Here is a 27661-nt window from a genome sequence, read left to right on the forward strand (position 1 = left end):
CCTGATCTGCATCATACGGAGGGAGGTTCATGGGGCGAGCGCAGTGACTCTCAACCGGGGCTCAGGAAATCTTGGGGTGCCCCCCCCGCTCGTGTGAAGGGTGCCCCGAGGCATGAGGAGGTAAGAGAGGTGTTATTAGGAGACAAGCTGATAGACTATGCAGCTAAGCACAGGCTCCTTCCCCATCCCCACTGCCCGGCCCCTCTGCAAGGAAGCAAACCCTGTCACGCAGAAGCCTGTTTTGGAAATGGGGTGCCACCCAATTCATAGAAGTTATGGAGGAGGACCCAGTCGAAGGAGGGGGCCTTGCGCGTGAGAAGGGGGTCTGGAGTCCAAGGAGGGGGGCTCGAGTATGAGAGGTGAGTCTCGAGTCCAAGCTGCACGGCCTCAAGCCCGGGGGCTGCCCTTCAACCCGGGCAGCCTGGAGGGCGGGGCGGGGCCTTCCCGCTCGGGCGGCCCCAGCTCGGGGGGAGGCGGGGGCGCCCCTCGGCCCGGCCCAGCCCGGCCCGGCCGCTCGTCGGGGCGTTGCGCTGCGCTGAGCTGCGGTGCCGCCTTCCGCGTCAGCCCATCGCGGCGGGAGGGAGCGAGCGAGCGAGGCAGGCAGGGACCGAGGCAGCGGCTGGCGGCGGCGGCTCCTCCCGGGAACAAAGGGGGCAGCGCGGCGGCGACGATGGTGAGGCGACTTCCCCCCCTTCCCTCCCCGGCGGCAGGAGGCGGCGCCCGCCCCTGCCCCGGGCACCGCGCCCCCGGCTCTGCAAACCCTCCCGGGGCGCGCCCTGCACACGCGTGTGTCCTGCTTGGGGCCGGCGGGGCTGGCGCCTCTCGGCAACCGCCCCCCCCGCGCGCCCACACACACACACACACACACACACACACACACACGTAGGTACACAAGACACAGACACACAAACATGTGGAGACACACTGATACACACACCCTGATGCACCCCCCTGATACACACACACATACAAGACACAGGTACACAAACATGTAGCTACACACACACATTACACAGGCGTGTCTTCCTCCAGGGTCTGATCTCCAAGTACTTTCCAGTGCAACCCCCCCCCATTGCCAGCCCCCGTCTTCCTCCCTGTAGCCCCCCCACCCCATGAACTCTAGCCAAGCCCCAGTTACAAGGTGCCACCCTGGGGGGGGAGGGAGGAGGTTCAAGCAGCCCTACATGAAGCCCCCCTTCCCCATCCCTGAGCATCAGGGGCTGCTGGCTATCTGCTCCCAGCTTGCCCCTCAAAAGGTGTCCGTGGCATGCGCCTGTAATCTCTGGTTGTGGATACGTTATCTGCACCCTCAGTAAGGGATGCTGAGAGAAATAAGTGGCTCTTGCCTGTTGAGCAGCCTTGATCTGACTTCCTGCCGAATGTTTTCTTTTTCCTTTTTCCCAGCAGCTTGCTGTATAAATTAAACTGGTTGAATCCCGCCTTTGCTTCTGTTAATGGCTGCATTGCCTTCGTGTTCCACTGGTTATATTCCAGTAGTAGATCTGCCATCAGATGATGTTGGTAATAGTTCTGTGGTATTTCTGGAATATATTACCAGCCTTATGATATATTGTCTTGCTTAATGAAGAAATGAACTTTAAGGCTTGTGAATGAGTGGCTGCTTTCCATAATAAAATGCAAGATGTGCTCCATTTCTGCTTCCCTGAAGCTCTGTGAGTTAGCTTGTATAAGATCTAATTCTGTAGTGTATTAATGTTGCTAGCTCTGTTGTTCTCAACTTCCTTAGACTCAAGGCACCCCTCCGAAGGTGCCAGCTTTTAGTCTTCTCTGTTGTTTTTTTTACTACAGAAAAAATACTAGAACGATTCTTCTGTTGCCTTTCAGAGTCCCAATGGGGAAGCAATTTTTTGATGCTATGAATTCCAATTTAAAATTTCTGGGTTTATCTTGTGAATCAACTTTGGACACTGTACACTGCTAATATTGTGTGGCACCCTGCATCACCCTGGAAAGGATCTCAAAGCATACCAGGGTGTGGTGTCACCCTGATTAAGAATCACTGTTCTAGCTACTTTCTGTGGGACCTTGCTGTTAAAGAGAATAGCTTGCAGGTTTGAAGTCGTATTTTGGTTCCTTTTTCATTTCAAGGGGTTAATTGCTAATTTGAAACAAACTGTAAGCTACACACATTTATTTATTAATCTTGTTTTCCGTATTTAATTCTTTATTAATCTGCTCTACAAAGGATAACATCTTAAACTCTAAAATGGCCTAAGAAAACCTGGAGCTTGTTAGAACTGAAAAGCAGACAGAACTGCAGTTTAAAAAAACCCTTATTGTTCCTGTAGATCCTCAGGGTTGAGCTAAGCAGCTGAGTAATGCAGATAAGACAGGCACTGTAGTGACCAGTGGTGTTGTGTGTTTTATTGCTTTTCATAAATCTTGAAATTTACAGGAAACTTTCCGTTATAATAATTTAATCTACAAACTAAATGCCTAAATACCTTTAGGGATTTGGGTTGAATTAGACTTGAAATCTCTCAATTTATTATGCTTCTCCATGCAGTATTTTTTCAGAGGAAATACTTTTGTTGATTTTTAAGAGCTAATTATTTTTTCTAGATTATTAATGCTTTACTCCTTTTCTTTTTTTCCCCAAGACTTTCAGGGGAGAGTCTGAAGAGGCATGGACGTAACCTGATACCCTTGAAGTGCTCAGAACAGAGATGAATTTTGTCAAGGCTTGTTTTTGCTGAAATAGATGAAAAATGGATGAATCAGCTTTGTTGGATTTGTTGGAGTGTCCTGTTTGCTTAGAACGTCTTGATGCTTCTGCAAAAGTCTTGCCTTGCCAACACACCTTTTGCAAACGCTGCTTGCTTGGCATTGTGAGTTCTCGAAATGAGCTTCGATGCCCAGAGTGCAGGACTTTAGTGGACTGCAGTGTTGATGAACTTCCTAGCAATATTTTGCTGGTTAGACTACTGGATGGCATCAAACAGAGACCCCGAAAACCTGGTACTGGTGGTGGGACTGGTGGCACAAATTCATTAAGAGTCCAGAGCAATGCTGTTGTTAATTGTGGTTCAAAGGACCCACAGGGCTCTCAAGTTGGACAGCAGCAGAGAGTACAAGCACGGAGTCCCCCTGTTAGGGTAAGTATCCACTGTAAATGATAAGACATAGTTTCAGGTATCCATCTATGTCTCCAAAACAGTTGCTTCACAAGAAAAGTAATCAAATGTTTACACTGAACAAACAAAAAGCTTGGAGCAGCTGTTGGAAATTTCTGAAGGAAAAATATTTATCAGTTTTCATAAATATACTGTACTGGGTTTAGAATTCATAAATTTGTCTTGCTGGTTATTGGTAAAAATGTTAAAAAAATAGTATGCATGACATCTGTTGAAAATCAAATTTGTTTAATTTAAAATAGTTGAGAGAGGAGAGAACCAACACAACTGTAATATTACCATTGATTCTGAAGAGGAAATGAAATAACTTAAAGACCACTGGTATGAAATGATTAAATAACTGTTAATTGTAAACACTCTTGTGAAGAATATTTAAAATTGTTCTCCACTTGATAACTGCAACATTGGAAATTTTGTTCTAGGTTGTTGATTTTTCTTTTAAGAATTGTTACCAAAATTACAATATTATGCAACTCATATAGTGGATATTAAATACCCAGCCCCATTAAAGGGGTTGTTAAATAGGAGTTTTCCTATTTTTCCCTAAAATTGTATAGTTTGATTTTTTTTTTTTTTTTAAACCTTATTTCAAATTAGGTATGTGGTCTCAGCGTTTTTTCTCTCTTTTTTTTTTTTAGTATTTTAATGTATTGGCTGTTTTTTTCCCTCCGATTGTTTTGCCTTCAAATTTTATTAATGTCTTTAAAAAATACAAATTTTTAATTTTAATGTTCAGTGTAGTACGCTGAATTAGCAAACCTATTAGATATTTGCAGGTGTTGCATTCAGGGTCTTTTATTTATGTTACTCTATGCTGGTAGAGAATGTCCATCTGCCACCCGATACTGAAGTTTGAGATTGTTTTGTATTTATAAAGTCTATGCCCTGAGAGTTAAACATTAGCTTGCATTTTTGCCTCTGTTTTTTCTTGGCATTTGTTCAGATTGTAGGATTTTTCATGCCTTATAATCAAGACTTCAATAGCTTAATTTATTACTATTTCTCCTAGAACTAGTAATTGAGAAGAATGTTTTATGAGATGCCTGACCTAGCTCCACTTTATCTAATGACAGGGCAGATTAGCGTCTTTGAAAAAGTTTTGTTGCGTGTTTAATGTTGCTTTTACATTCAGAGCTTCTGGGTATGAACTGAAATTGTCTTAATGATTTAAGTGCCATACCTGTTCTGAAAAATGCACTGTATTTTGAGAAATGGCCTCAGGAATTTGGAGAAGACTGTTTAAGTGTTCATTCTGTATATCTTTTCTTTACCTTAGGTACATTTTCTACAGTATGACCATTGGTTTTCTTTGCAGCCAGGGGAGGAATCAGTGCCTTGCACTGATTAGGTTTAAATAATTACTGCTTACCTGATATTTCTCAAATCAATTTAGGTGTGCCTCTGAAGGCAATCTGCCTTATGTTGTAATATTTACACTACAGTTTTCTGTAGAACAGAAAATAATGCATTATAGCATTCTCTTGTACTGTGTTTCATGACCTCTGTGTAATATTGCCCATAAAAAGTAGATAAATTGGTGTGAGTAGAAAACCAAGAGGATATTGCATTTTTACATCAAATTTGAAGTTTAAACAACATTGCGAAAAAAACTACAGCAGTTTCAGAAATAAACATAATCTTTTTCATTATCTTGAAAATGTACTATGATTTCTAAGCAGCTACCAAAAATCTTCCATTGCAAAAATGCAAAGTATCAGGATATTTCATTACACATCATCTGTTAGTCTTTTCTAAATCTTTGCACTTGTAAGAGAGTGCCCATTTTTCAGAAAAGTTAGAGGCTTATAGTGCATTGATGTACTGTGATTTTTTTCATAGCTTTCTGAAGATTTATTGCAAGTGCAACTGAAGTTTAATATTAGATATTCTCCTCTTTTATATTCTTAGACTGAAATGTTCTGCAATACCCTGATATTGTGCAATGTTTGTTTCACATGTTGCACAGACCAGAAAGTGATAACATATGGAATGTTGCTTCAATTTATTAGTTATGTTTTACCATGTGCCATTTGAATTGTGACCATGTGGTTCCCTCACGCAGTTAACTGATGTTGAAAGAACATTAGTGGCAGACTTGAGCACTTACAATATACTGCACACATCTTGTTTCCCTAGTATTAAGGTTGTCTGGTTGACATAATGTAGATGTTCTCATTCAGCTTGGGGAAAAGAAAGTTTGACCTGCAATCTTTCACCCATCTCTGCTAGTCTAGACTCCTTTTTGAGCTGAGAGGAAATACCTAACCCCCCTCCCCCCCCCCCCCACAACAACAACAAAAACCAAAAAAAACCCACCAAACAAAAAACAGGTGCTTATTCTGGGAAGGAAGCAACTCCCTAGGATTTTTTTCTTTTTTTAATTAAAAGTACAATGAGCAAGAGACAGGAAAATGAAATAGTTTGTGTAGCAGAATGCAGTAAGTCTTTCTTAAAATACTGGAATAAGTTATACTCACTGATGGTTGGTGATGAAAGAGTAATTTTTCTAGATTAGTGCTAGAATCAGACTTCTTGAGCTGTGGAATTTTTCTAAGGGGCAGCTAATAAATGAATATTGCTGTTACATTAAGTGAAGTAAACCTAGATGAGAGCTGTCAAGTCACAAACATTCTGCTTATACCCTAAAGAAATACTAAACCAGTAAATATCTTCTTTTTTTAGAAGATGCAATAATTTGCAGGAAAGGTTAATGCATCATATGCTGTTGCATGAGTTCCTGAACTAAGTCATTGATGTTAGAATTGCTATCCCTACTGTTATACTGCAGTGTGCACTGCCTTTTACATGTATACATGAAAACACCATCTAATAAGCAAAAAAGAGCATGTCCCCATGTGCTGAAAATTATGTTTGTATTGTGAAGGTTGTAGTGTAGTTGGAGGCTGGCATACTTGTTTAAGAAGTCTCTCTGCAGTTTTATGGGTGGGTTTATGTTCATCTCGGATCTGAAACTAAGATTTCAGTTGTACATAATAAATGTCTTTGTTATAGTCCTTTAAAAATTATTTAGAAAACTATCCACAAAAATACTTCAGCAGCAGCTGAAAGAAACTAGAGATGTGTCTTAATCTCTTGACAAAGGAATATAAATAGTTGTTTTTTACTTTCTGTAATTTATCTTTCTTGAATTTGTGCACTTATAATTCATCACCCAGTTGCATGCTATTTTTTTCCCCATATTTTCATGGTGTTTCTGGTTTGAACCATTCCTGTGAGAGCATGCCGTGCACAGCTTAGCTGGATATACAGTTTAACTTCATGTATTTAAAGCAGTGGTTTCCAGACCTTTAAAATTCAAGCCCCGCTCCCTCTTATTAGACTCAAGGTCCTTCTCCATAACTCTTGAGAACTGAGCAGCACCCTGTTTCAAAAACTATTTTCTTTAATTACAGTACTAACCTCCTTGCAGAATAGCCAGACAGTGGGGGTAGGAGAATGTCCAGGCAGGGAAAGCCTGAGCCTGTCCTTATCTGCTTAACTTCATACTTATCACACGTCCCTTATCTCCTTAGACTTTCTAAGGGTCTTGTGACAACCTGGTTGAGAATCACTGGTTGAAAGATAATGTCATCTCTCAAACATCCTGAAGCTGGCTTAGACATCAAGACTTAAAACAAACAAAAAATATAAGTTTTTTTTAGGATTCATATTTTCAAACTCTTCTTTGCAAACAGGAAGCTTAGAAACTTATTTTGAAAAATGAAAGCTAAGATTCTCATCTGATTCAGGTTCTGGGACTTGAAGAAAAATACTAAATATCGCAGGATTTGGAACATCTAGCATATAACTCTTTCTTGAACTGATGTTTGTGGTCTATTTCTAGCATATTATATATATCCCATGCCTTTGAACAATATTTACCAGGCAGTCAATAGAAGAGGTCTTGACTGTATTTAAATATATATGGATATCTGGTTGACAGTGTAAGACCTCTAGCGGTAATGATATCCATATTATGGAGAAAAGGGACAAGGACCATAATGAGGACTAGTAGGGAAAAATGTTATTGGAGTTACTTGAATTAGTTGTATTACATTACATTCTTGAAACTTATTTTTCTCTAATGCTTCAGGTGTTTGCAGAAGCTTTTTGAAATAGAGCAGAAAGAACACACATGGTCATAGAAATGCCTTTTTTTGTTCCATGAAATTATGTTCAGGTTTAGCTGAATTATGAAGTAAAGATCAGATTTTTTTCCTTCTCACTTGCATTCTTAAGGAAAATAATAATGTAATGCATTATAAAGTGCTGAGCCAATACCACCACCAAAACTAGTAGTTCATGGTACATGGGAATGTCTGGGAGAGACAGAAGCAGTGACAGGAGAGGAGAGCGCATTCAGGCTCCCCCTTCCAACCATCTCCTATGGACTTAATGTTGTATGGTCCATCACCTTATTCCCTTTGGTGAGGCTACCATAAAGGCCAGAAGCTCCTCCATATTCTAAAAGGTGAGGAAGAAAGAATTGGACCAGCTGGACTCCCCTGACCATTAGCTTGACTTAGGACTTGACACTAACAGCCAATTTCCTTTTGCCTTCTGAACCCTGGGGATATCAACTTTCTCATGCTTCCAGTTAATACATCTAGTCCTGTGGTAGATGTCTGACCTGATGGTTCAGAAGTCAAACCCTAATGATGATACATGATTCTGAAAGGGGAAGATTGCAGTTATATGAAATAAACATCTTTGTTTTAGTCCTTTAACAATTATCTAGAAAATTATCCACAAAAAGACATCAATGATTAAGGCTCCAAAGTCAAGTGCTTGAAATTAGGCAATGTCAGATTTTCAGTTGTCTATACAACTTTAATTTTGGCAGATTGTATGTGTTTTAATGTAGTCTTCCCTTAAAAAGGTCACAGGCTATTTTCCTCCCGGGGACCTCTGTGTCATTTAGTGTACATTTTGAATTTGCAAGGAGGCAGAATTAAGGTGGCACAGATGATCATAAATTAGGAAATGCTTGCAGGGGCTCAGTACTGCAGATTAACTTTTTAATTTTTGTTCTGTATAGTTCCTTAAACTGTTTTTGTGAGGTGGTGTGTCTGATGCTGTGATTTAAAAAGGCTGGGACAGAGAGGCAAGTTAACATTCAGGAATGAATGCAGATCTGTGGAAGCTCTATGGGCCATATACATATGCTGTTTTTTCTGCCTTGCATACTTTTATATCTACTAAATGCTGTTTTTTCACATAAGGTTTCTGGCTATGTAATTTCAAGTTTTGAGGTTGAGGAAAGTAACATTTTAACTATTTCTGTATAACAGTTTTGTATCTTGTTTGATAGGACTTCAGTGGAAATGGTATCTCTAGTAGGAAAACTAATTGTCTCTTGCATTGCAACTTCTAAATAATTTACTGTAAGCAAGGCAAAAGAGGAAGAATAATTTTGGCACTTGAACACTAGATTGGGATTCAAAACATCTAGGTTCAACTCCTGGCTCTGCCATAGACTGCCTTTTATAAGTTTGCACAAAGTCTTTCAAGTTCCTTTGTGCCTCTGTTTCCCATCTGCAAACAGGAACAATAATACTTCCTTTGTTTGACTCTCTATTTAAATTGGATGCTCTTTAGAGTAGGGATTGCCTCTTACTTTGCAAATATGCATAGTGCTTCCTGCAATGGAGCTCCAATATCAATTTGGGCCACTAGATACTACCATAGTAGAAGCCCTGTTACACACTTTTTATGGTCAAATTAAATCTCAGTGTGATTTGCTGATTGTGTTAGGGAACTCTTGATAGTATGTTTCATGTGACAAGGATGGTCCTGTGGCTGGTGTTAAATTGTTGGAGGGATTTCACATTGCTTTTGGACAATTAGTAGTAAATAAGATCAATAAAAGAAGAGCCAGAGACTTTTTCTTCTTTTTTAATGTCTGGAATCTAGTACTTCATTATCCTTTGCTAAAGAAATATCTGTCTGACTGGAACATTAGTGTGGTATTGATATGCTTTAAAAATTAATAGAGCAAATATATACTGTGAATGATGCTACTAGTTCAGGAAGGTTTTATTCATATTAACTGCATGCTAGCACTACTTTTGAAATAAGATTAATAATTGGTGTAAACCATTCATAGAGACGATAATTAAGTTTTGTATGTGACTTTAAAATGTATAATGATGTCAAAATGAAGACAGTTTTGTTTGAAAATAACAAACTATGTATGTGATGATAAAAAATGCTACATGCTATTTCCTGTTGATAAATTGTTCTTTTATGTATCATTGGAAAGATACTCCTGCCTGAAAAAAACACATTTTAATAACCATCTTCACTGCAGTATTTCTAGTATGCCTTACTGTTTTTTTTTTCTCATTTTCGTCTTCTTTGAAACAGGAAATAGTTTAGTCTGAAATGGAATAGTACTTTTTTTTAAAGGCGAGTGTAATAAATTGGCAAGCGTGGCACAGGTTTCTGTTCTACAGATAAACTTTGGTTATTTAGAAAATGTACAGTCAATACAAAAAAGAAATGTTAAATGTGACTGTTTAAACATTTTGGGGGGGTGGGGGCAGTTGTTAAAGTAGGTTTTCTTTTATTACCATAAAACTTAGGCATCATTAGAAATGCTTGGATAGACAGACTAGTAAAACATCAGTCAATGAAGTTATTGAGCCAGTGTAATTTGTGTGCAGTGTCTAGCCTTTTCTTGTTGTTTGTTACTTTTTTATTTTATATTTATATGCAGTAGGGAGAAACAGCTACAAAAGTAAACAGATAAGTAAAATTGGGGCCACTTGGGACCTCTTCTCAGACCAACCCAGAACAGTGCAGGGGAGACCTCCTACCACCATATCTAGTAAACTAGGACCCAGGCAGAGCCTCTCCTTTCCTCTTTACCCCTGGCATGCAGCCTTGGGGAAAAACTGCAAAAAAGAGCCAGCTGGAAATCTTCAGACAATAAAGCAGCTGCAGAAATGGGCATCTTTATACAGTCAAAGAACTTTCTATCATTTTAACTGAACTTCCTCTGCATGGGCTGATTTGTTTACTCTAAAAATCTTATTCTCCCTTCTTCAGCTTCACATCACAAAAGCTTGTCTCACCCAGTTTCTTGCTGCCCTTATCTGATGGCCTTGGCACCCAAGACTATCCCATGGTTTATCTGTTCCCAGAACAAGACCATGATCCAGCTGACAGATGAGTAACATCCTACTGATGCCCTCCTCCTCCTCTCTAGTTGTGAGGTTTCCCCAGGCACTTCACAACTGCATGGCTTCTAAGACTTCCAAGAGGGTAGACACTGCTCTTTCTATCCCCGTGGAAAAAGTAAAGGATTTAACTCACAAACTATAGACATTCCTAACTTGGCCTCAATGTGGGGAGAAAGTGTTTTAGCCCAGAGGCTTCCAACCCCTGAACTGCGGCTGGGTACCAGGATTCGAAGGGTTTGCTTCCGGTCCACAGGAGGGTTGGCTGCCAGACCGGAAGTCCAGAAGTGACCAGTTGGCTGTGGAGCGGCAGCCAACCCTTTTTCACATCAAGTATAAAAAAAGGGTTGGCTGCCGCACTGCAGTATACCAGTCACTTCTGGACTGCAGTTTGCCGGTCCGCAGCCACTTCCAGTCTGTGGTCTAAAAAGGTTGGGATCCACTGTTTTAGCCTATAAACAAGGCAGTTATGGCAAGTTGGCAAACATTCTGTCAATGGCAGTCTGCAGAGTCAAGTAAAGTAGACAAGAAATACCAACTCTCCTCTCCTGGGACAGATTAATTTTGCACATAAGATGTGTCTGACCTGGTCATCTCTGAGGCTCCTGCAGCAGTAATAGAGAGGATGCAAGTATGAAATAGATGGCAATAACCACTCAGGCACCAAACTGGATCTTTGTAAGATGGAGCTTTGTATGTTTATAGGTGAACTCCGCTAGAGCTCAAGCAGCACTTGCATATCCAGGCTAGACATCTAGAAATAGTCAACTTGAAGCTCTGTCGACACATTTACATTTTTTGCAACTCTTGAAGCCTCTAGATTAGAGGCTGTATTCAATAAGCTGTTACTTCAGTTGCTAGTCTCCTCCTTCCACCTCCAAATGGGCTGGTCATTGCTTTGAAGTTACTTGCAGTAGAATGTGCAGCACCGTACTTAGACTCCTGGTGGCCTTAGGTGAACTTATAATTTTGTCCCTTCATCAGAGATAATCACGATAATACTAATAAAACTTACCATTTTGGGGCCCCCTTTCTGTCCCGGCCCCGGGCAGCTACCCGGTTCGCCCATGCCTGTGTCCGGCCCTGAGAGTTTGGAAATGGACAGTCACTTGAAGTAGAAGACCCAGGTGCTTACCTTTCTCTTTAAGATTTGTTGTCTGTTTGTACATTGTATGACCCGCCCCCACACCTCCATCCTCAGTTTAGAGGAAACTGAAGTCTAGTAGGCGTGCTTTACTCCTTTCTCCCAAGTGTGTGGCCAAGAATTGAGGCATGATGTATACTGGTCAGATGCAACCAGTTAGACATGTAAGTTTGTGTCCATGAGGTGTATGTACATCCACAGTGGCTGTACATACCAGCACTATGGCTTAAAGAATTTCAACTATTCAACATGAGTAATTTTTTGTAAGGTTCTCCTATGAAGAAAAATCAAATATATCTGCTCTCTGTGACAAAACGCAGATATCTTTAAAAAAGGATTTATTAATTATAATTTCTCAGGAAGGTTATAGAAGCTGGAGTACTGTCTAGGCCTACTATTTGAGCATACTCGATTCTAAATAGTAACCTTGAAATACAGTAGAATAGGGATGTCGAACACATGGCCTGCAGGCCAGATCCAGCCCATGGAACCTTTTCAGTCAGTCTACAGGGTTCCCAGAGGCACCAGGAATTCAGGGATGGGACTGGCAGGTTGGGTTTGCTGCCAGGTTCCCAGCTAAGAAGCTCCCCTGGGGATGTATGTTGCTGATGGGGCAGGGGAAACTATGGCTGTGTTAACCCCCACACTGCTACTGGGTCAGTTCTGCCTGGGAAGCTCCATGTGGTTCAGATTTGGCCCTTGAGGAGCCCTGCTGTCTGGATCTAGCTCGGAGGCACAGATGGGTTTGACACCTCTGCTGTAGAGCATAAAAAAAGGCACTGTTCCACGTACCCAAACAGCTTATGACTGTAGCATACATTGTGTTGTTAGAAGTCAGATTATTTTGGAAATATTAATACTTTTAGAAATATTTAAGTGAAGTAATTCTTTTTCCAGTCCTGTGTTCCCTATCTGCTATACTTGTTACTATCCATAGTAGAGATACTTGCATAGTCCAAAAATTGAACCAGTATGCACCTGCAGCTGTTTCCAAAACAGCCATAAGTCTTTTTAAATTAAAGGATTAATAATATTGATTGCAAAAGTGCTGGTAACCTAAAAGGTTGAATATATCTTTAAAAATATGGGGCTGGGTATGTTTTGATACACTAGCTCTGATAGGAAGTGTGTTTAAGTTTGCCCTTTGCACCTTCCAAATGCATGTGATTCTTCAGACAGTTCAGGGACAATATGTTGGATTCATTGCTCATGTACATTTATGAAGTATTGTTTTATAATTTCCAACTGGGAATATATTTGTTGAACATAAATACATTTTGATCAAAGGTCAACATTTGAATAATATTCAGGATAAAATTAATACATTGATTTTTCTTTTTGTGTTTGAGATTCTCATGTTGCAGATTTTTTTATTTTTTTTCATCAGCAGCTAAAAATAAATAAAGAACAGCAAAGCCCAGGATAGTAATGATTTCCATTGGACTGCAGATACTTGAAGCATTCAAGAGCATTGAAGCAGTTTTCTGAACCTGTGTTGTTCCTTTGTAAGGGAAATCACCTTTGTTCCATGTCACTGATTCATTTCTTACAGGTGAGGTCACCATACTCTGCTCTGATTGTGTTTTCTGTTCAGCATAAAAAAAACCCATGCCACACCCTTCAGGTCCCATTTCTCGCAGTCTCCTAAAGAGGTTCAAAATGTACCTGTGCATTAACAGTTTTTTCAAAGACTAAAACCAGGTTTTTAGAGGTTTTGTGAACCATGAATTGACAAAAGAGAGTATGCCTCTGTGAAATACTTTGCTGTAGGACAAAAGAACTATTCAGTCCTATGAGACTTAAGTTACTGAAATAAAGGGAAAGAAGCTGGTCATCTTGTTTGAGTAAAGCTGTAAGAGCATCAATAGTTAAATAATTTGAAACAATAGTTCTCAGTTATTCGTCATCATATGCTAACTTGATTGCTTAGGTGTTAATATGGAGTATAATCCCCTTTATACTATAAGATTTAGAAAAGCTGAAAAATTTAGACTGCATTGTAAAGATTTTTATAAGTCAAGGAAGTCTAAAAACTATCAGATGAGTATCTGACTTGGCATATGTAGGGCATAGCTGTTCTAGAAGTGTTTTTAAATAATCACAGGAAAGACAAAGGCAATGCCTCTGAATGTAAATGAGGCATTTGCATTAGATCCTTGAATTAAAAAAAAAAATAACTCCAACTATTGGACAACCTTCATACTTTCTTTCTGTGTTGATTTAAACAAAAGCCCATAATATCACACGCTTTCTCTTTCTCTCTTTCTTGCTTGCACTAGATATATCTAGCTATCTAGACAGCTGTAAAGACCTATCTTTAAAGTAGCTTATTAAGGTCTATCCATACCAATAGAGTTAAGCTATTTTGAAAAGATTCTTGATGATAGGATAGGTAAAGATTCTGGTCCTTAACTAATGACTTAGTGGGCATGTCTGCATGTGCATATTAATGCACTTGAATAAACTCCAGAACTTATCTTCACATGCACCCGGGACCTCAGCACCTTGAACTGGGCCCAAACAGCCCTAGCAGGCAGGGGGCCCAGAGGGTCAGCCTGCTAGCCAAGGGCTGCTGCCCTTGGCTTAATGTGATGGGCAGAGGCTGGCTGGAGTAAGAAGATGCTTCAGTATGGGGCTAGCCGGTAGACAGCCCCTGCACTGAAGCACCCTCATGCTCCAGCCAGGCAGTGCATCTTCTACATGTGCACTGCTGTGGAGTTTTTTACTGTGGATAGTACTATCCTGCTGTGGAGTTAAATGAGTTTGTTCCAGCCTAATAGGGGCACATGTGCAGATATGTGACATTTACTGTGCATCTAATTAGGCTACTGTGCAGTAAACTTCTTGTGTAGACATGCCTGGTAGGTATGCTGTTAAAAGTTTTGTGTTATAGAAGTGGCATTTTTTCAGAAAAAGACATGCGATCTATCGTCTAACCATTTGTAGTCACTAGAAGGTATCCTTTGAAATACAACTTGGGTAAAAGTAAGATGCTTCTAAACCTAAGAAATAAAACAAAGTTCAGAGTGTTTACCTGAAACATGTACTTGAAAATGTAGAAGTGATATTTTCTAAATGTTTTTTTTTTAAAGATGGATGCATACTTTTCAGTGTTTATGCTTTTCACTTTATGGATTTCTCTATCAGTTGAATGTGAAAACAATATAAACTGGTGTTTGTAATATAGATGAGGTATTATATAAGAAATATAGGGCCTAACTCACCTAGACTGCATTAGTGTATGTACAGTCCCCTACCATGTCCAAGGAAGACACCCTGTTTTCACTGTTGTCCTCACTGGATATTCTCCTATTAGGGGAAGGTTAGCTTTAATTTACAATTAGTAGTCCATGGCAGCTGTGCCAGTGGAGACTGCCTGGAGGCGCACGGTAAATTGGGGGTGGCCAACCTGTGGCACGCGCACATGCTACAACCTGGCTTTTGGTGATGATGTCTCTCCCAGCAGTGATGCACCATCAGAGACTTGAGTCCCCTGCCTCCATTCTGGTATACCTCAGTGCAAACTATTAGATATGCATCTTGGGAGCAGGGATCAGAGTGGCACTCAGGGAGGGTGGGGGCTTAACTTATGGCACACCTGCCAAAAAGGCTGGTCACTACTGTTTTTAGGCACTTTCATTCTAACCAGTCCCCACCAAGTCTCTGGATTGTTTAGTCTGTCTGTGGGTCTTTGAAGTGTGGGAACGTCGGGGAGGTGGTTCTAGATTCTGAGCAATACTAATGGTTCCTTCACCCATCTCCTCTGAGTTTATCCTGGTTGAGGTCCAGTGTCCAGGTTTTTGCTGATGGAATCCAATGATGAATAGAGCTTGTAATTTGTACCATCAGTGTCTTCTTATGGTCTCAGTGTTTCTCTATGTAATGGTGGAGGGGTTTTATTCATTGACTCTTCATATTAGCATAGCATAGCCCTGTCATGTATAAGAAGCCTGTTGTGCTAGGTGCTGTACCAACACAGAACACAATGATACAGAGAAGGCAGTCCAAGCATAAGATGAGACAACAGGTTAAAACAGACTGAGAGGGGAGTACCACAGTAAATGGTGAGATGGAGAAATACAAGCAAACAGTGAGAAAGTATTAGTCAATGAAAGCTTTTACATTTTTATTGTAGGCAACACAACACACCAAAGGACATTTTAAGGAGGATTTAGAAGTAAATAATGAAATAGCTCTGTGGGTGTTTATAGGGCACTTCACACAAGTGTGAAGGATAATGTAAGAGAAAGCACGAAGTTGCTCCTTTGCAAATTTAAAAATGGGTGGTGGAGGTCAGTATCATGGGCCAGTCAGATGTGGGAACTAATATTTTGAGAGTAAATTGAAGAGGGAAGTTGGATAGGGATAGGCTATGAAGGAAGATGAAAGTGAAGACCTTACTGTGTTTGAAATAAAATGGAGTGTCATTCTAAAGATGTAAAAAGAGGAATGACATGGTCAAAGCAATCAGCAAGGAGCATGGGTGCACCTTTGAAAGCAACAGCATGAATAGGTCTGAGCACAGCAAGGTTGCTTTTTTCAAAGTCCCCAGGAAGGATGTTGCCGTAATCAAGATGAGAGCTTGGACAAGAATTTTAGTAGTATGGATCAATAGGAAAGTTCATATCTTAGAAGTATTATGCACAAGAGTCTATAAGCCTTTAGGATTAGCCTGGATGTGAAGACATAGGAAGAGGTCTAAGCTGAAGGTGATGTCAATATTTGGCTCTGAGTGATGGGATTGTGTTGCTGAGAAAATAAATTGGTTTGAGGTGTGGTAGGGGGAGGATAGGAAAGTAAATTTAGAGCTCTGTCATAGGCATGTTAACCTTGAGGTGATGGCTAGGCCTCTATGAGATGATATTATTCAAGCTGAGATGGTTACTTTTGGATAAAAGAAATGGGTGTGGGGTAAAGAGGTAGCTCTTGTAAATCAACATAGAGATGGTTGGATTTGTTTTTGTAGATGGTACTATCCAAAGATAGGGTATAGAGGGGGAAGAGGGGCCAGAGACCAAAAGATAGATTGACAGGAAGAGGATCCTTCAACGAACATGAAGTCCTAAGATTCAGGTTAGGAGAGAACAGTGTTGTGGAAATCAAGGGAGGAGAAAATTTGAAGAAGAGCATGGTTGATGTGTTGAAGGCATTTGATAAGTCAAGGAGGATGAGGATGGAGTACTGGTTCTGAGCTTTGATTAGGAAGACATAACTAAACACTTTTGCATGGCCAGGATCTGTGGAGTGCAAGTTGGAGAGGATCAAGTAAAACTAGAAGAGAGGAACTCCAAATAGCCATTATGAACATTTCATTGAAATAACAGAGATGAAAGGGAGAAGCAAGTGGGGTCAAGACTTTTGTAGATTGGGTAGACTAAAGCATACTTGCCTTGCATGCGAAAGAGCCAGAAAAGAGTAAGGGAGAGCATGCCAGTTGGTGTAAGGAAGAGCAGGACCCACTGAGTCAAATGGGAAGCATTAGAGAAAGAGAGCAGGTGAGAAACTTTTCATGACTGTAACAGAAGAGGAGGAGTTAAGGGGAGGGGTCAATTGCTTCTTGCGCAGGAAAACTGAAGGCAGGATGTGTGAAAGATTGGCAGGTGAGGAGGGGATTGCCAAGATTTGAAATCAGAAAGAAAGTTGAAGGGGAGCAGTTGAGTAAGTGACAGATGATAACAACATGGGTTAACTGTTGTTAAGTCATACTTGATGTAGATTTGTCATGTATATTTAATAGTGCAGTATGCTCTATTACTTGTTACCTTTCAAATAGTATCTAATGTTCTGTGTGGTTTTGGACATCCAAAGTATTTTGTTTTCAAGGTAGAAAAAGTTCTATGGCAGTTTTATCATCCTGTTCTACTTATTCAGCAGTTTTGTCACCATGCTTTCACATTTGCATGCATCACAGACTTTCTTTTACATGTGCTGTTCTTCATAAACAAGGATCTAAATGGTCTTTTGGGTTTGCTGGAAGATGTCACAGCTTTACAGACTGTGTTCTTTTGAACCTATTCTACATGTTAGTAAAATGAATGGGGGTAGCTAGCAGCTTCTGTAAGCATGATTGCAGGGTATTTTCAGTGAAGTTCTAGTTTCTCACTTCCATGAGATACTCTGTAGGAGAGCTATCATTCTAAGATTCAGTTTCCAAAGAGTGTATTTTGTGTTCAATAAGGTAAATTGCACATACATTAAATTTATACGTTTTTATAACAACAATGTAAATCTTTGAATATAGTTACATACTTGTATCTGCTACTGAACATGCGATTGCATAATGGATTGCTAAATTAGTTCAAAATTTTACATGCAAATTAAGACTTTCAAAAGGTTCAGCAAGGTTTGTTTGCTCAAATTGCACAGTACTAATAATTGCACTTGTTCTTATATTTATGCCTAAACTTATGCTATGAAAATGTTTTTAAGCAATGTTTCTCTCTTTTCTACTGTAGTCTGTCCACCAGGAAGAGCATCTATTTTTATTTCTAACTCTTGTTATATATTATCCATTTAGTGAAGCAAACACATTTTTCTTTCATTACATTAGATTTAAAACTGGTTGTTTTTCACAAAAAATGGCAAACAGATAAGTGTTAGGTATAATATTAACTCCCTGATACCTTACCATCAAAAAGAAAACCTGGATGAGAAAAGCTAGATGAATTTTTGTTATCCTCCAAAACCCCTCTGTAGAGTTGATAAACATTTCCCTTTATGAATCCAGTGGTTTTTACTTTAGACTGGTCTAAAACATGAAATATGTTAAATAATTCATCTAGGATGCTGTTAAACTTGTGCTGATTCTTGGAATTGTCATTATCATTTGATTATGACATTTACATAAACAGCACTTCATGTGGTTCACACTTCCCGGTTTTGCTGTATAAGGATCTGAGAACAAGTGAAAGAGCTCTTCTTATGACTGAAGGGCACTCGGGAAATATTTGAATTTTTTTCTTTTTTTTAAAATAGCAAGAATTTGTACATGCAAATTTAGAGTAAAAATTTCAAAGGCCCGCAAGTTTCCTTTTCAAAGTGATACTGTATTGACCCAAACCCAAAACAACTCTTGAATAATTAGATTCTATATATGAAAAATTATAAATTTGTTACAGTCTTCTATATATTGGAAGGCTGTCTTAAATTTGTCCCTCCACCACTGTGGCATGAAAGGTAGTGGCAGGGGAGCAAGCAGTGGGGAAGCAGTAGTGGCTTGGCAGGCAGCTTGCCCCCCTCCCCCAACTCTCTTTTCCCCCCTCTCTTTCTCTCTGTAACACCAATTTTGCACTTAAGGGCTGTATCCAGACGTGGAGATGTGTGGTTTGTGGTGCCAAAAGCCTCTTGGTGGCAAATTTGCAGAGTGGGGCTAAAATTTGCTACTAGGATTTCCCAGTAGCAAAAAACAAACAAACCCCAAAACAAAAAATCCCCAACAAGTGTGTGTCAGCACACATGGAGGCCAGGCTGTCCAGTACAATGTTCTGGCTGCTGGCCAGGCCTCTGTGCTGCCTGCCGTGCCCCTACTGCTCCAGGCCACCGGTGAAGACTGCTGGGGCCAGCACCGGTGCTGGCCCCAGCCTTAAGCTGTCCCTGGCTGAAGAGCTTGGAGGAGCTGGGCAAGGGTAAGTTTGCCCATTGTGGTACAACTTGTCCTGCAACAAAAGGCATGTACAGGGGCATGCACTGTTAATTTGCGATGCTGCAAATTAATTTGCGATGCTGGGAGTGCACACCCCTGTATGTCTAGCCATGGCCAAGAGGGATCATTTGAATTTGTGTCATTTTGAGGCTCAAACCTGTGAGCAGATCTACACAGACATCAGCTCTGTTCTGGAGTGCTATTGACTTCATTACAGTACAAAGGTGCAGTTTCTTTAGTTGGGAGGACTGGAGTCAAAGTTTGTTTATTGCTTGTAATACTGGCAGGGTAGATTTGATTTAAATCAAATAGATTTTTAAATCATGGTTTAAATCACTGGTCAGGAAGCATTGATTTAATCATTGTTTTCAACAAAAAGGGCATTCTTGTTTGATATACTCTATTCATTTAACTTCTTTAAACTTTGCACTTCTAGAGAGAGGTAAGGGCTTGACTCTACACAAACTTGCAGAGAGATAAGAAGGCTGATCAGGTCTGTAATCTTTCATCTTCATATACTGCTGTTAATAAGGATGTTACCTCTGGAGACACAAATCCACAGTTTGAGAACTGAAACTGAGCATCACAGAGATGCTTAATGGGATCTTCTAGACTGAGCACTGACTTCCATTGGGTAGAGGGGGTTTCTTTAATCTTTACTAATCTATAGAGGAGCCTCTGAGAACCCCATAAGATTGGCCCCCCAATATAGTCCATGGCCTGTTGTGACCTACTTATAAAACTTTTCTAAAAAAGTTACACGAATATATTGTCTCAAATAGTATATACAGTAAAAGCTCTGTTATCCGGCATCCCCTGGGAATGGGGGATGCCGGATAACAAAATATGCTAGTTAATTGAGTGGCCTGAACAGGCATCTTTGCCTGTTCAGGCTGCCGCTTATCCAGCCGTGTCTGGGGCATCGCTGCCCCTCCCGTGGCATCGCCGCCCCTCCTGTGGGCCCTGTGGGCCTTGCGTTACAGGGAGGGGGGGCCCCACACAGCCTGCTATGCCCCAGGCCATGGGGGCTCAGCAGTGCAGGCTTAGCCCCCATGTGAAGTGTTTGCCATGGTGGGCACTTCTGGTTTCACTTTACCTTACAAGCCGGGATGCAGGTTAATAGAGCATGCTGGCTTGTAAGGTGCCGATTAACAGAACTTTTACTGTAATTAGAAGTTATAATCCCTATTCCATGATGATATCTTTGAGCTTTAATGTATCTTAAATTAAAACTATCATTATATAGGTTTACTATCTTTATATAGTTCATTTGTTTACAAAAGTATCTTAAAAAATACAATTAAATAACAAAAAATCTGATTTAAAAAACCTGATTTTTTAATTTTTTTTAACTAAAAAAAAAAAAGAAATTGTTGATTTTTACCCACCCTGAATACTAGTGGATCAAACAGGGACAAAGATTAGGCATGTGTTACATTTGTAAAATATTTCTATTTAGTTCCTTCTTTGTGGCCTTTAAAAAACAATAAAAAACACTTGCCTTTATTAAGAAATAGCTTGTAGGAAGTGGAAAACAAAGTATTATAACTATACTTCTAAAGCAAACTCGAGACAGTCTTTACAAATGTATTGATTGATTCAGCATGTTAATTAAATATCCAATCATGCTGGAAAAAACATTTTCGTGCTTAAGCAGATGACCATGCCCTCAAGCCTGGATATTTATTGCTATCTCATTTAGCAGCACTAAAAGATTGTTAAAAAAAAATCACCTACTTTATATGTTGAAGTATATGCAACAGAACTTGGGTGCCATTCCTTGAAATCAAGTTTCTGCTGTCTTCAGAAACATCAGGTTGATGAGAACAACAGCAGGAGATGAGCTGAAATCACGCTGGTTCTATTATCCACCACTTTGAGCATAAATACATGTATTTAAAAACACCACCTGAGAGTTCTTCTTTTTCTCTGGGAAAGCAGCATTCATAGATGAATGCTAGAGTGAAGGTTATGGAACTATTGGTAAAATATATCTTAGTGAAAACCCACTGTATTTTAGGAATGACAGACCATCAAACTTCAGTTATAGAGATCAAGGAGTTCAAGTGGAAGTGTCATCGCTCACATTGCAGTACAGTAGTTTTATGTGCAGTCTTAACCACTGCTAAATTAGGTGTTCAGCTGCTGCCAAAGTTGTGGTTTCCTTTACAGTTTAAGGCCATTGATTCTTATAAAGGTAAATGAACATGGAAATTTTAGTAGCAGTATTTGATGAATGAACTGGCATATAATTTATACTGAATTTTAAAAAAGATATTTTGATTTTTTTCATTCAGCATGTTAGATTTTATGGGTAGAAATCTATCCAAGGTGGTGGTCTTACATACATACCCATTGTGTTTATATTTTTCAAAGTCTTGTAATTTTAGAAACAAATTTAATTTTCCAGTTGTCCATCAAAGTTAGGTCTGGAAGTTCTGAGGTCATACGGCTAGATGGTTATGATGGCTGCCATCAGTCACAGACCTTGGTAAAGTTGATTAGTGTACTGGACACCCTTCATTTATCACCCACCATGACAGAGCTTGAGCAGAAACTAAGCTACATGGACTGCAGGAACCAATTGCAAATACTAGGGAAGGGCAACTAATTGGCTGCAGCTGTGCATAGAACAGGGGTGGGCAAAATGAGGCCTGGGGGCCAGCTGTGTCCTGCCAGGCGATTGTATCTGGCCCACAGGGCCCCTAAAAATTTTAGAAAATTAATATTAATCTGCCCTGGGCTGCCTGTCATGCGGCCCTTGATGGCTTGATGAAATTCAGTAAGTGGCCCTCTGCCCAAAATAATTGCCCACCCCTGGCATAGAGGCTGAAAGAAGAGAGAGCCAGTAGACCGGAATTGAGCCTGGCTCTGAAAGGTAGAGGAGACAGAACTTCTTGAGGACACAACTTGTTGGTAGGGCAGGCTTGGCAAATGCATGTAAGGAAGCTGTCTACTGTAATTGCTCTTACTTTTTTCAGAAAAATAGGATTTTTTATTTATTCTTTGCAAGTAAATAGGTTTACACCAAAGAATTACCTGACTATTTTTAGTATTTCCTTCTTTTAATGGGAACAAAATAGCATGTTAAATAGGTACTTTGCCTCGGTCTTTCATCAGCCCCATGGGACGCCTGTGCCCACTACAGGGCCGGGAAGTCCGGGTGAGGGTGATCCCCTGCCCTCCATTAATGCTGACTTTGTGAAGGAACATATTGAGAAGCTGGATACCTTCAAGTCAGCCGGCCCTGACAATCTTCACCCCAGGGTACTCAAGGAGCTGGCGAGCATCATAGCCCATGGAGCGCGGATCTTTGAAAACTCTTGGCGCTCTGGTGTAGTGCCCGAAGACTGGAAGAAGGCCAACGTGGTGCCTATCTTCAAGAAAGGGAGGAAAGTGGATCCGGCTAACTATAGGCCCATCAGCCTGACTTCTATCCCGGGGAAGATCTTAGAAAAGTTTATTAAGGAGGCCATCCTTAATGGACTGGCCAACGCCAACATCTTAAGGGATAGCCAGCACGGGTTTGTTGTGGGTAGGTCTTGCTTGACCAATCTCATTTCCTTCTACGACCAGGTGACCTATCACCTGGACAAGGGAGATGAGATTGATGTCATATATCTTGACTTCAAAAAAGCCTTCGATCTGGTGTCCCATGATCGTCTCTTGGAGAAACTGGCCAATTGTCGCCTTGGGTCCCCCACGATCCACTGGCTGGAAAATTGACTCCGGGGTCGGACCCAGAGGGTAGTAATTGATGGAAGTCACTCATCATGGTGTCCTGTGACCAGTGGGGTCCCCCAGGGCTCTGTCCTTGGACCCATACTGTTCAACATCTTCATTAACGATGTGGACACTGGAGTCAGAAGCGGACTGGCCAAGTTCGCCGATGACACCAAACTTTGGGGCAAAGCATCCATGCCAGAAGACAGGCGGGTGATCCGGGCTGACCTGGACAGGCTCAGCAAGTGGGCGGATGAGAATCTGATGGTGTTCAACGCCGATAAATGCAAGGTTCTTCACCTTGGGAAGAGAAACCCGCAGCATCTTTATAGGCTCGGCAGTGCTATGTTGGTTAGCACTATGGAAGAAAGAGACTTGGGGGTCATCATTGACCACAAGATGAACATGAGCCTGCAATGCGATGCTGCGGCTAGTAAAGCGACCAAAACGCTGGCTTGCATCCATAGATGCTTCTCAAGCAAATCCCGGGACGTCATTCTCCCCCTGTACTCGGCCTTAGTGAGGCCACAGCTGGAGTACTGCGTCCAGTTTTGGGCTCCACAATTCAAAAAGGATGTGGAGAAGCTTGAGAGAGTCCAGAGAAGAGCCACGTGCATGATCAGGGGTCAGGGAAGCAGACCCTACGATGACAGGCTGAGAGCCCTGGGGCTCTTTAGCCTGGAAAAGCGCAGGCTCTGGGGTGATCTGCTGGCCACCTACAAGTTTATCAGGGGTGACCACCAGTATCTGGGGGAATGTTTGTTCACCAGAGCGCCCCAAGGGATGACGAGGTCGAATGGTCACAAACTACTACAAGATCGTTTCAGGCTGGACATAAGGAGAAATTTCTTTACTGTCCGAGCCCCCAAGGTCTGGAACAGCCTGCCGCCGGAGGTTGTTCAAGCACCTTCATTGAACACCTTCAAGATGAAACTGGATGCTTATCTTGCTGGGATCCTATGACCCCAGCTGACATCCTGCCCTTTGGGCGGGGGGCTGGACTCGATGATCTTCTGAGGTCTCTTCCAGCCCTAATGTCTATGAAATCTATGAAATGTTATCAAATACTGGCTAATAATGCAGGCCAGGGGGCAGCTATACTCTAAACTGCATTCAAGCTCCTCCCCTTTTTTTGGTCATTTTTAATTGTTTTCAAAAGGTACCAGAATTATAGCAATGAAGTTGAAATAGTTTTTCAAATTCAAATGCCCACTCCAACTAGTGTACTCCAACTTTGTTCTGGGAAAAGCACCTTTCAAATGTAATTCAGTCTCCATTCAGTTTTCTCTCTGCTGAGAAGGGTTCAAGTTATGATGGTGGTTTCATCATGTCAGCTAACTGCCTACAAGTAATACAAAATACTATACATTTTTCTCAGATCACCAAACAGCAGCAGTAGAAACAAACTGATAGTTTTGCTTATTATTTGATAAAGTCCAGGTTCATAAGGATCTAGATGTTTGGTTCCATTTTATAGTTAAAACATCTTTATGCCCTCTTTCTCCCCTGTGTTTAGTACAATTTGAATCAAACTGTAGATTTAACTACTTCTGTATATGTCCTGATAGTTTTGAATGTTCATGAGAAGTAACTAATTTTTAAACCATTATTTATGGGAGTAGTAATAATCGGTAAAATGTATTTTCCTTTCTTTCTAGAGAGGAAAAACAACTATTTAAAAAAATTGTATCACATCTAAGTTATGCTCTTTGGACTGAGAAATATTGGGATTCATCCCCAGGGGAAAGGTTCCTACTTTAACTTCATTTTGGTTTTAACTCTCATTCCAGATGACCTTAAGAGAAACTGAAATTTGCCAGCTTTAAACCAAACTGAAAGTGACCATATGGAAAATTTTGCAGCAGTTAAATTCAATTGGGAATAGAATAGTTAAATTGTTGCAACATTCTTGTACTAATGAGTTGCTCCTTTACTTTTGATACAGATCTCCTATACTGCAGTCTTCACTGTTAAATTACAAAATAACATTTTCATATATGTTAAAAAATGTCCTACATACATATGAATGTGTTTTAATATCACCAGGAAAGAGAGAAATGCTATTTATAATTTACAGACAAGGTTCTTTGGATGAATATAATTTACTGCATAATGACGTAAAAAATCCCTTGATTTAGAATCATGTACATGAAAAACGCTTAACTATTATGTGCTTGGTGGGTGCGTGAACTTTTCTAATTGTTTGATTAAAGCAATATTAACTTGTACATCATTCTCTCCAGTAACATGATCATCAATTGCATTGTTTGTTTTTCAAAAAGAGTACTGTATGCTTCTGACCAGATAGAGTTAGTGGTATTCAGACCTCTCTGAACTAGTAGACAGAGAAAGAACAGCTTATTATTGCAGGGATTTATTATATAAATTTGAAGATGTTTGACTCATTTCTTGATATTTTTTGAGGAAGAAAACATGCTGAGGCTGGTTAAAAAAATGTTAGATCTCCATTTCCTCTAATCCTTCTCCTACCTGTGTACCTTTCATTCTATTACTATATTCACCTATACCCTGACATGTTATATTAAGTGGTATTTTCTCTTTTGCAATTTTGACAAATTGTAGATTTATCCAAGGTCTGGCCAAGGTATAGGCAGGTCTTCATGCTGCATTGATTAAGGCATACTAGTATCTGTAACCATGAAGCACAATGTGGCAGCATTGAAGGTGGGCTGCCTTTGGTTCTCCATCCTGTTGACCAGGTAACCTCTAACAGATGAATCAAATAGGGGCAGCTTCCATGTGAATCCTGAATAAATCTTGAACTCAAGCCTTTAGATCCATAATGAAATGCTTTAACTACTCTTTCATCACATCCTCTATAGTGCAGGTCAGCAACTATGACTCACAGGTTGTATTTGGCCCAGGTAGCCATTTGATCCAGTCCTCACATGTGGGGCTGCAGCACCTGCCTGCCAATGTCTCCTTGCCTTGGGTTAGAGGTGAGCAGACATTGGGAGGCAGGTGCTATGATCCCGTTGCCACTGTCACCACTTCTCCCAAAGGCTGCATAGGGAAAGTGCCTAGCACTGCTGTTTTTTCCCACCGTGGCCCAGGTAGTATCCACAGCTGATGCTTTTCACTGCAGCAGCAGGCTTCAGTACCATTTTTTTCCCCATGCCACCAGGAGGACAGGCACTGGTTGTGGACAGGTGATACTGGACTATACCTTCCCTTAAAGTAGCGCTTCCCAAACTGACAGATTGTGCACCACCAATTTAAAACTATACAACCTTAGGTACCACCAGCAATTTTTTTCAGTTCATCCTTAAGTACAACCGGCGAATTTTTGTCATATATAGTAATTACAATAAATCTGTTAATGCGTACCACTGACAGGTTGTCTGCATGCCATTGGTGGTACCCGTACTACACATTGGGATTCATTGCCTTAAAGGACACACATGGGAAAATTACAGCCTGATATATGTATAATGGGAAAAAGCGAGAGGAGGAGGATGGCTAAATGTGAAAAGTATCGGTGTAAACACAGATGTGCAGTGTTCAGAGCTGCTTTTGTTTGTGAGACTTAACATTTACCATGAAGGTAGTACTAATACTTAGTAACTGAGGACATGCTCTGTTTTTCAGACTTAAAAATCAAATAAATGAATGAGTGCATAATAATTTATATAATAAGAACACGTGATCCCCAGCTTGCTTCTGTAAATGAGATTTTTAAAGGAAAGATGTCAGGCTGTGCTGCTGTAAATATTGTACATTTGTATTCCTCTTGTCTTAGAGAGCGCACCTGTAGGAACCTAGTGTCAAATCTGAATTTTCAGCTAAATGCCAGAAATACTAAATAATTTAGTTTTATATCCTCTAGTCGCCAGATACTTGGAGGACACAGTTTGCAGGTCTGGACACCGGATCTCATGTTGAATGCAGGGGTTGTACATAGTCATATGCTGTAGTATTGCCCCTTCCCCCCCCCCTTTTTTTTTAAAACAAACAAAAATAAAAAAGGAAATTAGAAAAATGAAAACTATACAAATGTAACAATTATGGTATCATATGAATTTTAACTTACCTGTATTAAATACTTGGGTTAAGGCATAAAAACCCCACATACAATGCAGGGAACAATTTATATTCTAGGGGATTGGTATACAATTATTCTGGCAGCTATCACTTTACATGTACTAAGGTACATGTGTGTGCTATCTTAACTTAAATGTTGCACTAGCTTCTTTTGTATATGTATTTTATCATGTTCTTTTTATTTGTACAAATGACTCCTTGAGTGGGTTACTTGACATTTATATTTCTTTATGTCTTCTAAAGTGCTAGGGGAGACATTTTGTCCTTTCATAGCCACAGCAGTTTGTGAACTCACGGTGGTGTTTCTGTTTGCTTTGCTGGTGGCAATGATTTTGTTGCAATAACAGTGTTTGGATTTGTTGAATTCTAAGCACTAAGTAGAGTGTACAGAAAATACTGGTTGGCTTGACATTTTGTGATATAGAGTCTATTCAAGAATAATTACCAGTATTATAGCAACTTCCAGTAAAGCTGCATTTACAGTGACAAAATTGTTTGAAGCGTTGGTGTAGTGGTCCCGTTGGGGTGAGTAATGGCAGATGCATGGCACTGTTGTAGGCTGGCCACTGGTATTTTTATCATAGTGCCATCTCTCTATGGCCAGGGCAGATTTAGACTGACAGTGTTAAAAATGTTGACAGCTGGTCTATACTAAACTTTCCCACTGTTTTTCATGCTGGTGGAGTTGTGTAATTGTGACTGCTCTCATAATGTGTCTGGAAAAGGACAGATTTACTGACCTTTTTGGGCACAC

The 27661-nt window shown here is 40.4% G+C and overlaps 1 protein-coding gene across 1 annotated transcript in view; it reads left to right on the top strand.

The window, feature by feature from the left end:
• Positions 1-494: 494 nt before the first annotated feature.
• Positions 495-27661, top strand: part of SH3RF1 (SH3 domain containing ring finger 1) — a 156190-nt gene continuing 129023 nt past the window's right edge. The window contains exons 1-2 of the mRNA XM_014594095.3: positions 495-673; positions 2622-3116. Of these exons, the coding sequence (XP_014449581.1) occupies positions 2730-3116 (387 nt within the window). The 5' untranslated portion in view covers positions 495-673; positions 2622-2729. The remainder of the gene's footprint in view (positions 674-2621; positions 3117-27661) is intronic.

Source organism: Alligator mississippiensis, chromosome 2, assembly GCF_030867095.1.
Source record: "Alligator mississippiensis isolate rAllMis1 chromosome 2, rAllMis1, whole genome shotgun sequence".
Taxonomy (NCBI): Eukaryota; Metazoa; Chordata; order Crocodylia; family Alligatoridae; genus Alligator; species Alligator mississippiensis.